The sequence below is a fragment of the Oncorhynchus masou genome, unplaced genomic scaffold (genome assembly GCF_036934945.1).
Source record: "Oncorhynchus masou masou isolate Uvic2021 unplaced genomic scaffold, UVic_Omas_1.1 unplaced_scaffold_3275, whole genome shotgun sequence".
NCBI classification, from domain to species: Eukaryota; Metazoa; Chordata; class Actinopteri; order Salmoniformes; family Salmonidae; genus Oncorhynchus; species Oncorhynchus masou.
The window spans coordinates 1-12,500 of NW_027009688.1; the positions used below are offsets into that span (position 1 = coordinate 1).

Genomic DNA, 12,500 nt, shown 5'->3' on the forward strand with positions numbered 1-12,500 from the left:
GAGAGACATAAAGAGAGTAAAAGGGGAGAGAGAGAGAGAGAGAGAGCGAGAGAGAAAGAGAAAGAGGGAGAGGGAAAGTGAGAGAGAGGGAAAGATAGAGAGAGGGAAAGAGAGAGAGAGAAGGAGAGAGGGAGAGGGAGAGAAGGAGAGAGGGAGAGAGGGAGAGAGGGAAAGAGGGAGAGAGAGACATAAAGAGAGTAAAAGGGAGAGAGAGAGAGAAAGGTGCAAAATCAAATCGTTCCGACAGTGCAGGTGTATCTAACAATTCCACAACAGAACCTAATACACACAATCCACACAATCTTCTCTGTTTAAAGGAATGGGATGAGAATATATAAGTATAAAATATATGGATGAGCAGTGACAGAGCGGCTAAGATACAATAGATAGTGAAGAATAGATAGTGAAGGATACAGTATACAGTATATACATATGAGATGAGCAATGCAAGATATTCTTAAAATGGCATTATTAAAGAGACTACGTGTTACATTTATTAAAGTGATATCATGTCTGTATGTAGGCAGCAGCCTCTCTGTGTTAGTGATGGCTGTTTAACAGTCTGATGGCCTTGAGATAGAAGCTGTTTTTCAGTCTTTCGGTCCCAGCTTTGATGCACCTGTACTGACCTCGCCTTCTGGATGATAGAGGGGTGAACAGGCAGTGGCTCGGGTGGTTGTTGTCCTTGATAGTCACCTTCTACCCCTACACCTTCTACACCTTCTACCCTACACCTTCTACCCCTACACCTTATACCCCTACACCTACACCTTCTACCCCTACACCTTATACCCCTACACCTACACCTTCTACCCTACACCTTCTACACCTTCTACCCTACACCTTCTACCCTACACCTACACCTTCTACCCTACACCTACACCTTCTACCCTACACCTACACCTTCTACCCTACACCTACACCTTCTACCCCTACACCTTCTACCCTACACCTTCTACCCCTTGAACCCCTACACCTTCTACCCCACACCTTCTACCCCTATACCTACTACACCTACACCTTCTACCCTACACCTTGTACACCTTCTACCCCACACCTTCTACCACTATACCTACCACACCTACACCTTCTACCCTACACATTCTACACCTACACCTTCTACCCTACACCTTCTACCCTACACCTTTTACCCTACACCTTCTACCTACACCTTCTACCCTACACCTTCTACCCTACACCTTCTACCCTACACCTTCTACCCTACACCTTCTACCTACACCTACACCTTCTACCCTACACCTTCTACCCTACACCTACACCTTCTACCTACACCTTCTACCCTACACCTTCTACCCTACACCTTCTACCCTACACCTTCTACCCTACACCTTCTACCCTACACCTTTTACCCTACACCTTTTACCCTACACCTTCTACCCTACACCTTTTACCCTACACCTTTTACCCTACACCTTCTACCTACACCTTCTACCCTACACCTTCTACCCTACACCTTCTACCCTACACCTTCTACCCTACACCTTCTACCCTACACCTTTTACCCTACACCTTCTACCCTACACCTTCTACCCTACACCTTCTACACCTACACCTTCTACACCTACACCTTCTACACCTACACCTTCTACACTACACCTACACCTTCTACCCTACACCTACACCTTCTACACCTATACCTTCTACCCTACACCTACACCTTCTACCCCTACACCTTCTACACCTACACCTTCTACACCTATACCTTCTACCCTACACCTACTACACCTACACCTTCTACACCTACACCTTCTACCCTACACCTACACCTTCTACCCCTACACTTTCTACCCCTACACCCTTTACCCTACACCTTCTACACCTTCTACCCCTACACCTTCTACCCTATACCTCCTACCCTACCCCTACACCTTCTACCCCTACACCTTCTACCCCTACACCTTCTACCCCTACGCCTTCTACCCCTACACCTACACCTTCTACCCCTACACCTTCTACACCTACACCTTCTACCCCTACACCTTCTACACCGCACCTTCTACCCCACACCTTCTACACCTACACCTTCTACCCTACACCTACACCTTCTACACCTACACCTTCTACACCTACTCCTTCTTCCCTACACCTTCTACCCTACACCTTCTACCCTACACCTACACCTTCTACACCTACACCTTCTACACCTACTCCTTCTTCCCTACACCTTCTACCCCTACGCCTTCTACCCCTACACCTACACCTTCTACCCCTACACCTTCTACACCTACACCTTCTACCCCTACACCTTCTACACCGCACCTTCTACCCCACACCTTCTACACCTACACCTTCTACCCTACACCTACACCTTCTACCCTACACCTACACCTTCTACACCTACACCTTCTACACCTACTCCTTCTTCCCTACACCTTCTACCCCTACGCCTTCTACCCCTACACCTACACCTTCTACCCCTACACCTTCTACACCTACACCTTCTACCCCTACACCTTCTACACCGCACCTTCTACCCCACACCTTCTACACCTACACCTTCTACCCTACACCTACACCTTCTACACCTACACCTTCTACACCTACTCCTTCTTCCCTACAGCTTCTACCCCACACCTTCTACCCTACACCTTCTACACCTATACCTTCTACCCTACACCTACTACACCTACACCTTCTACACCGCACCTTCTACCCCACACCTTCTACACCTACACCTTCTACCCTACACCTACACCTTCTACACCTACACCTTCTACACCTACTCCTTCTTCCCTACACCTTCTACCCTACACCTTCTACCCTACACCTTCTACAGCTTCTACCCCACACCTTCTACACCTATACCTTCTACCCTATACCTCCTACCCTACCCCTACACCTTCTACCCCTACACCTTCTACCCCTACACCTTCTACACCTATACCTTCTACCCTACACCTTCTACCCCTTCTACCCCTACACCTTCTACCCCTACACCTTCTACTCTACACCTTCTACCCCTACACCTTCTACCCCTACCCTTAACCTTGTTCTGAACACCTCCAAAACAAAGGTCATGTGGTTTGGTAAGAAGAATGCCCCTCTCCCCACAGGTGTGATTACTACCTCTGAGGGTTTAGAGGTTGAGGAAGTCACCTCATACAAGTACTTGGGAGTATCGTAATCGCTCCTCTTTCACCCCAGCTGCCAAACTAACCCTGATTCAGATGACCATCCTACCCATGCTAGATTACGGAGACATCAGTTATAGATCGGCAGGTCAGGGTGCTCTCGAGCGGCTAGATGTTCTTTACCATTCGGCCATCAGATTTGCCACCAATCCTCCTTATAGGACACATCACTGCCCAGCGTCGTCCGGGTTTGGCCCCGGTAGGCCGTCATTGTAAATTAGAATTGTTTCTTAACTGGCGTGCCTAGTTAAATAAAGGTAAAATAAAATAAAAAATACACCCCCCGCCCCATACTGCTATCCATTAGTGTACTCACCAGGGACCCCCCCCCACTGACCCCCCCCATACTGCTATCCATTCGCGTACTCACCAGGGACCCCCCCCCCACTGACCCCCCCATACTGCTATCCATTCGCGTACTCACCAGGGACCCCCCCCACTGACCCCCCCATACTGCTATCCATTCGCGTACTCACCAGGGACCACCCCCCCACCATACTGCTATCCATTCGCGTACTCACCAGGCCCCCCCCCCACTGCCCCCCCATAGTGCTATCCATTAGTGTACTCACCAGGGACCCCCTCCATACTGCTATCCATTAGTGTACTCACCAGGGCCCCCCACTGACCCCCCCATACTGCTATCCATTAGTGTACTCACCAGGCCCCCCCCCACTGACCCCCCCATACTGCTATCCATTAGTGTACTCACCAGGCCCCCCCACTGACCCCCCATACTGCTATCCATTAGTGTACTCACCAGGGACCCCCCACTGACCCCCCCCATACTGCTATCCATTAGTGTACTCACCAGGGCCCCCCCCACTGACCCCCCCCATACTGCTATCCATTAGTGTACTCACCAGGGACCCCCCCCCCACTGACCCCCATACTGCTATCCATCAGTGTACTCACCAGGGACAGACGTACCCAGTGCCACGAACACCACGGCAGTAACGGAGTCCTTCAGCCCGATGGTGCAGCCAAAGTGAGAGGCCAGATCTCCGATCACTGCGGTCAGCATGCCGATGATGACGATGGAGATGAAGAAGCAGGCCCAGCCGTTCAGGTAGTCCGTGGGAGGAACACAGGCGAACAGCACCTAATAATAATCATAATAATAATTCCATTAATAATAATTATCATATTAATATGAATAACAATTAGAATAATATGAATAGTATTGTTCATGGTAATATACATATGAATATGAATAACAATTTGAATAATATTATAAATAATAATCATATGAATATTATATTAGTATTACTATTATTATAGTAGTATTCATAATAATATTTCTATGAATAATAATAATTTAACACTTTGCTATAGGTGTCCTTATGAATGCATTCATAAGGCCCTTATAACAGCTACATAACACATTGTAACATGTGTCAGTAGCCATCGTTAACAGTTATTAATAGTTATGAGTAGTGGCACTAAAGTGTTACTAATAACATTTAGCAGATGTGTTTTTATCTAAAGGGACTGACAGTCATGTGAGCATTTTTACATATGGGAGGTCACGGGAATCGAACCCACGATCCTCGGCCTGGTAAAAAAGCCATGCTCTACCGTCTGAGCCACAGAGGACCACCGACTCTACTCACTTTCCAGAAGACGGTGAGGAAGTGCATGACGTAGTCACAACAAGACGGGAGACGCTCTTCACCGGAGTCTTCCTCATCCTCGTCTCCTGGGGACAAGGGATGGAGGAGGTGGGGGAGAATAGAGGGAGGAGGGGGAGGGAGTAGTGGAGAGATGGAGGGAGGAGCAGAGGAGAGGAGAGGAGAGATGGAGGGAGGGGCAGAGGAGAGATGGAGGGAGGAGCAGAGAAGAGGAGAGATGGAGGGAGCGAGGAGCAGAGGAAAGATGGAGGGAGGGAGGAGCAGAGGAGAGGAGAGATGGCGGGAGGGAGGAGCAGAGGAGAGGAGAGATGGCGGGAGGGAGGAGCAGAGCAGAGGAGAGATGGCGGGAGGGAGGAGCAGAGCAGAGGAGAGATGGCGGGAGGAGCAGAGGAGAGGAGAGATGGAGGGAGGAGCAGAGGAGAGGAGAGGAGAGATGGAGGGAGGAGCAGAGGAGCAGAGGAGAGGAGAGATGGAGGGAGGAGCAGAGGAGAGGAGAGATGGAGGGAGGAGCAGAGGAGAGATGGAGGGAGCAGCAGAGGAGAGGAGAGATGGCGGGAGGGAGGAGCAGAGGAGAGGAGAGGAGAGATGGAGCGAGGAGCAGAGGAGAGGAGAGATGGAGGGAGGAGCAGAGTAGCAGAGGAGAGGAGAGATGTCGGGAGGGAGGAGCAGAGGAGAGGAGAGATGGAGGGAGGAGCAGAGCAGAGGAGAGTAGAGATGGAGGAAAGAGGAGAGGGGAGAGATGGAGGGAGGAGCAGAGGAGAGGAGAGATGGAGGGAGGAGCAGAGGAGAGATGGAGGGAGGAGCAGAGGAGCAGAGGAGAGGGAGATGGAGGGAGGAGCAGAGGAGAGGAGAGATGGAGGGAGGAGCAGAGGAGAGGAGAGATGGAGGGAGGAGCAGAGGAGCAGAGGAGAGGAGAGATGGAGGAGAGGAGCAGAGGAGAGGAGAGATGGAGGAGAGGAGAGATGGAGGGAGGAGCAGAGCAGAGGAGAGATGGCAGAGATTAGACAGGCCTAGGTCTATGTAGGCAGGGTAGCTGGACAGGGGTCTAGGCAGGAGATTAGACAGGCCTAGGTCAATTTAGGCAGGGTAGCTGGGCAGGGAGCTAGGCAGGAGATTAGACAGGCCTAGGTCTTTTTAGGCAGGGTAGCTGGACAGGGGTCTAGGCAGGAGATTAGACAGGCCTAGGTCTATGTAGACAGGGTAGCTGGACAGGGGGCTTGGCAGGAGATTAGACAGGCCTAGGTCTATGTAGACAGGGTAGCTGGACAGGGGGCTAGGCAGGAGATTAGACAGGCCTAGGTCTATTTAGGCAGGGTAGCTGGACAGGGGTCTAGGCAGGAGATTAGACAGGCCTAGGTCTATTTAGGCAGGGTAGCTGGACAGGGGGCTAGGCAGGAGATTAGACAGGCCTAGGTCTATGTAGACAGGGTAGCTGGACAGGGGTCTAGGCAGGAGATTAGACAGGCCTAGGTCTATGTAGGCAGGGTAGCTGGACAGGGGGCTAGGCAGGAGATTAGACAGGCCTAGGTCTATTTAGGCAGGGTAGCTGGACAGAGAGCTAGGCAGGAGATTAGACAGGCCTAGGTCTATGTAGGCAGGGTAGATGGACAGGGGGCTAGGCAGGAGATTAGACAGGCCTAGGTCTATTTAGGCAGGGTAGCTGGACAGGGGTCTAGGCAGGAGATTAGACAGGCCTAGGTCTATTTAGGCAGGGTAGCTGGACAGAGAGCTAGGCAGGAGATTAGACAGGCCTAGGTCTATGTAGACAGGGTAGCTGGACAGGGGTCTAGGCAGGAGATTAGACAGGCCTAGGTCTATGTAGACATACATTTTTCAGCGGGTCATGAAATAATAACCAGTGCCACTGGATTAAATATTTTAACACCAATCACAGTGAGGGCCTTCCAGTTCACTGAGCAGAGTGAGGGCCTTCCAGTTCACTGAGCAGAGTGAGGGCCTTCCAGTTCACTGAGCAGAGTGAGGGCCTTCCAGTTCGCTGAGCAGAGTGAGGGCCTTCCAGTTTACTGAGCAGAGTGAGGGCCTTCCAGTTTACTGAGCAGAGTGAGGGCCTTCCAGTTTACTGAGCAGAGTGAGGGCCTTCCAGTTCACTGTGTAGTGTGTGTGTGTGTGTGTGTGTGTGTGTGTGTGTGTGTGTGTGTGTCTGTGAGTGTGTGTGTGTGTGTGTGTGTGTGTGTGTGTGTGTGTCTGTGTGTGTGTGTGTGTGTGTGTGTGTGTGTGTGTGTGTGTGTGTGTGTCTGTGTGTGTGTGAGAAAACTGGGCATCTTTCTCAATTCATCTTTCCTTGATTTGAATCCTCATATCCTCTTTAATCCTTCTCAAAACGAAGGACAGGATCTGAGGGGATGCAGATGTTTCCCTCCAGTGTGTTTTGAGAAGGAGGTCGAGGAAAGAAGCATTGAGAAACAGCCAGAGTATCACTTCATGTTGCTCCGTAGAAGCTGGAGAAGTTCTGCCTACAGCAGAAATGGGTGACATGGTTTCAGACAGTCTGTCTAGGACCGTCGACAGGGCTGATTGGTAGATCTTCACACAACAAAGATCCTATAGTCAGACTCAAAGTCACTCAGACAAGGTGACAAAACAACAATGTTTATGTGAGTGGGAAGATGGCCCGAATACAGAAAACATATCCAACCTGCCTGTCTCTTTTATAAAGCCAAACGCAAAGCTAAACAAAAAAACAACACACGTATTAGTTTCAGATTTTTGTAAAATCTAACAATTATGACTGATTACGAGGACGATTAACGAAAGATCTACGTTTTTTATGTGTCTGTATTTAAAAAAAATATATATTTTAAAACTTTATTTAACTAGGCAAGTCAGTTAAGAACAAATTATTGTTTTCAATGACGGCCTAGGAACCAGTAGGTTAACTGCCTGTTCAGGGGAAGAGTGGGTTAACTGCCTTGTTCAGGGGAACAGTGGGTTAACTGCCTTGTTCAGGGGAACAGTGGGTTAACTGCCTTGTTCAGGGGAACAGTGGGTTAACTGCCTTGTTCAGGGGAACAGTGGGTTAACTGCCTTGTTCAGGGGAACAGTGGGTTACCTGCCTTGTTCAGAGGAAGTGGGTTAACTGTCTTGTTCAGGGGAACAGTGGGGTTAACTGCCTTGTTCAGGGGAACAGTGGGTTAACTGCCTTGTTCAGAGGAAGTGGGTTAACTGTCTTGTTCAGGGGGCAGAACAACAGATTTGTACCTTGTCAGCTCAGGGATTCGCACTTGCAACCTTTCAGTTACTAGTCCATCGCTCTAACCACTAGGCTACCCTGCCGCCCCTCCACTCGAACCACTAGGCTACCCTGCCGCCTCTACACTCTAACCACCAGGCTACCCTGCCGCCTCTACACTCTAACCACTAGGCTACCCTGCCGCCTCTACACTCTAACCACTAGGCTACCCTGCCGCCTCTACACTCTAACCACCAGGCTACCCTGCCGCCTCTACACTCTAACCACTAGGCTACCCTGCCGCCTCTACACTCTAACCACTAGGCTACCCTGCCTCCTCTACACTCTAACCACTAGGGTACTTGCCACCTCTACACTCTAACCACTAGGCTACCCTGCCGCCTCTACACTCTAACCACTAGGGTACCTGCCGCCCCTCCACTCTAACCACTAGGCTACCCTGCCACCCCTCCACTCTAACCACTAGGCTACCCTGCCTCCTCTACACTCTAAGCACTAGGCTACCCTGCCTCCTCTACACTCGAACCACTAGGCTACCCTGCCACCCCTCCACTCTAACCACTAGGCTACCCTGCCGCCCCTCCACTCTAACCACTAGGCTACCCTGCCGCCTCTACACTCTAACCACTAGGCTACCCTGCCGCCCCTCCACTCTAACCACTAGGCTACCCTGCCGCCCCTTGTATTTACCTAGCCTGGTCCCTGTTTGTGCTAACATTCCGGCAAACAGTGGAATGTTAGCAAAACAGTTATGTTAACCAGGCTAGTATTTACCATCTTCCTTTGAGTATTTACCATCTTCCTTTGAGTATTTACCATCTTCCTTTATCTGACCACTAAATGGCGCCCCCTAGAGTGTGGTATGTGCGGTGCAGGAGCTGGTTTTTACCTGCACTGACTGTGATGGCCTCCATGAACTGTTGTCTCCAGGAGTTGGTGCCCACCACCAGAGCCAGGTTGGTCTTCTTTATCAGCTTATCCACCGTATTCTGAGGGAAACACACAACGTAGAAAGACAGAGTTTTAAACACAAAAAAACTATGTTTTAAGTGAGAAGTAGGCAAGTCTGAAGCTGAAAATTCACATGAGCAAGGCACCACAAGGCCTTCACCCATCCTGCTCTACCAAGGTGTTCCAAAACACAGCTTTGACCAACACAAAAAGAGAAGACACTCAATGTCCCAAATATATTTTCTGAATATATAAAACATACAATCTACTTGCAATGAAGCCGCTCAACATCACATTAGTCATCTAACAAACTCCCATCCAGAGCGACCCACAGAAACGACCAGGGTCAACGCCCTGCTGAAGGGCACGTCTCCAGAGCGCCCCACAGAAACGACCAGGGTCAACGCCCTGCTGAAGGGCACGTCTCCAGAGCAACCCACAGAAACCACCAGGGTCAACGCCCTGCTGAAGGGCACGTCTCCAGAGCGACCCACAGAAACCACCAGGGTCAACGCCCTGCTGAAGGGCACGTCTCCAGAGCGACCCACAGAAACGACCAGGGTCAACGCCCTGCTGAAGGGCACGTCTCCAGAGCGCCCCACAGAAACGACCAGGGTCAACGCCCTGCTGAAGGGCACGTCTCCAGAGCGACCCACAGAAACCACCAGGGTCAACGCCCTGCTGAAGGGCACGTCTCCAGAGCGACCCACAGAAACCACCAGGGTCAACGCCCCGCTGAAGGGCACGTCTCCAGATCTCACACAAGGTCAAAAACGGGAACCCGAACTAGCGACTTATCAGCCACAGGCCCAAGCTCCCAACCGCCAGCCCCCCAAGATCCCACCCCCCCACAGTTTCCCAAGAGCTGCCCCTCAACCAGCCGAGAGCTGCCCCTCAACCATCCGAGACCTCCCCAAAGCCCCCCCTCCAGAAAATAAAACAATTCCCCACACCCCAAAACTCCCCCAAATGCACCAATAACCAACGAAATTAACAAAAGAGAAAAACGAAGGAAAAACCAGAAAACAACAATGCAAAAGACCCTGGTTAAACCCTCCACTAACGACGCGCCGCCCTATGGGACTCCCAATCACGGCTGGTTGTGATACAGCCTGATATCCAACCAGGGTCTGTAGTAACGCAATGCCTTAGACCGCTGTGTCACTTGGGAGCCCCCATATGAATGAGAGTGTGTGTGTATATGCATGTGTCCAAACATCTGCACGGCATCAGCCTCAGTGTAACGGCGTTCTTCGTTTGTCAAAAGAGAGTCGGACCGAAATGCAGCGTGTTGGTTACTCATGTTTTTAATGAAGAAAAAACGGAACTATACATGAAATAACTAATAAATACAAAACAACAAAATGGAAAGTGAAACCTAATTACAGCCTATCTGGTGAAACTACATAGAGACAGGAACAATCACCCACGAAATACACAGTGAAACCCAGGCTACCTAAATACGGTTCCCCATCAGAGACAACAAGAATCACCTGACTGATTGAGAACCGCTTCAGGCAGCCAAACCTAAACTAAACACACCCCTAATCAACCACAATCCCAATGCTTAAAAACCCCAATACGACAACACAATAACATAAACCCATGTCACACGCTGGCCTGACCAACTAATTAACTAAAACACAAAACACTAAGACCAAGGCGTGACACTCAGGCAAACCGGCATTAGTTGTAACAACACTGCCCCCTCAGTGTCATTCAAACATACTTCTTGTTATGTTTTATTTTGACTTTATTTTTTGGCTTTTTTATTTATTTTTTACTTTGACTGTCATTCTATCCCCTGCCCAGCAACTCCACTCCTACCTGTCTCCAACTCCACTCCTACCTGTCTCCAACTCCACTCCCACCTGTCTCCAACTCCACTCCCACCTGTCTCCAACTCCACTCCTACCTGTCTCCAACTCCACTCGCACCTGTCTCCAACTCCTCTCCCACCTGTCTCCAACTCAGCATCCCTCAGCCCATCCCATCTATCTCCAATTCCACATCCCAACCCTCAGCTTCACTCAGCCCCTCCCACCTGTCTCCTATTCCACATCCCAACCCTCAGCCCATCCCATCTATCTCCAATTTCACATCCCAACCCTCAGCTTCCCTCAGCCCCTCCCACCTGTCTCCTATTCCACATCCCAACCCTCAGATTAAGCATCCGCCATCTCACTAGGTCAGGATATTAAACCTCCTCCATGTATATCTCACTAGGTCAGGATATTAAACCTCCATGTATATCTCACTAGGTCAGGGTATTAAACCTCCTCCATGTATATCTCACTAGGTCAGGATATTAAACCTCCTCCATGTATATCTCACTAGGTCAGGATATTAAACCTCCTCCATGTATATCTCACTAGGTCAGGATGTTAAACCTCCTCCATGTATATCTCACTAGGTCAGGATATTAAACCTCCTCCATGTATATCTCACAAGGTCAGGATATTAAACCTCCTCCAAATATATCTCACTAGGTAAGGATATTAAACCTCCATGTATATCTCACTAGGTCAGGATATTAAACCTCCTCCATGTATATCTCACAAGGTCAGGATATTAAACCTCCTCCATGTATATCTCACTAGGTCAGGATATTAAACCTCCTCCATGTATATCTCACTAGGTCAGGATATTAAACCTCCTCCATGTATATCTCACTAGGTCAGGATATTAAACCTCCTCCATGTATATCTCACTAGGTCAGGGTATTAAACCTCCTCCATGTATATCTCACTAGGTCAGGGTATTAAACCTCCTCCATGTATATCTCACTAGGTCAGGATATTAAACCTCCTCCATGTATATCTCACTAGGTCAGGGTATTAAACCTCCATGTATATCTCACTAGGTCAGGATATTAAACCTCCTCCATGTATATCTCACTAGGTCAGGATATTAAACCTCCTCCATGTATATCTCACTAGGTCAGGGTATTAAACCTCCATGTATATCTCACTAGGTCAGGATATTAAACCTCCATGTATATCTCACTAGGTCAGGATATTAAACCTCCTCCATGTATATCTCACTAGGTCAGGGTATTAAACCTCCTCCATGTATATCTCACTAGGTCAGGGTATTAAACCTCCATGTATATCTCACTAGGTCAGGATATTAAACCTCCATGTATATCTCACTAGGTCAGGGTATTAAACCTCCTCCATGTATATCTCACTAGGTAAGGATATTAAACCTCCATGTATATCTCACTAGGTCAGGGTATTAAACCTCCTCCATGTATATCTCACTAGGTCAGGGTATTAAACCTCCTCCATGTATATCTCACAAGGTCAGGGTATTAAACCTCCATGTATATCTCACTAGGTAAGGATATTAAACCTCCATGTATATCTCACTAGGTCAGGATATTAAACCTCCATGTATATCTCACTAGGTCAGGGTATTAAACCTCCTCCATGTATATCTCACTAGGTCAGGGTATTAAACCTCCTCCATGTATATTTCACTAGGTCAGGGTATTAAACCTCCTCCATGTATATCTCACTAGGTCAGGGTATTAAACCTCCTCCATGTATATCT

At 49.1% G+C, this 12,500-nt stretch overlaps 1 protein-coding gene across 1 annotated transcript in view; it reads right to left on the bottom strand.

The window, feature by feature from the left end:
• Positions 1 to 4,067: 4,067 nt before the first annotated feature.
• Positions 4,068 to 12,500, bottom strand: part of LOC135534349 (sodium/calcium exchanger 3-like) — a gene marked incomplete at its 3' end in the record, with an annotated part of 18,934 nt that continues 10,501 nt past the window's right edge. Inside the window, exons 2-4 of the mRNA XM_064961373.1 lie at positions 8,884 to 8,983; positions 4,766 to 4,851; positions 4,068 to 4,254 (exon numbers count right to left, since the gene is read on the bottom strand). Of these exons, the coding sequence (XP_064817445.1) occupies positions 4,068 to 4,254; positions 4,766 to 4,851; positions 8,884 to 8,983 (373 nt within the window). The remainder of the gene's footprint in view (positions 4,255 to 4,765; positions 4,852 to 8,883; positions 8,984 to 12,500) is intronic.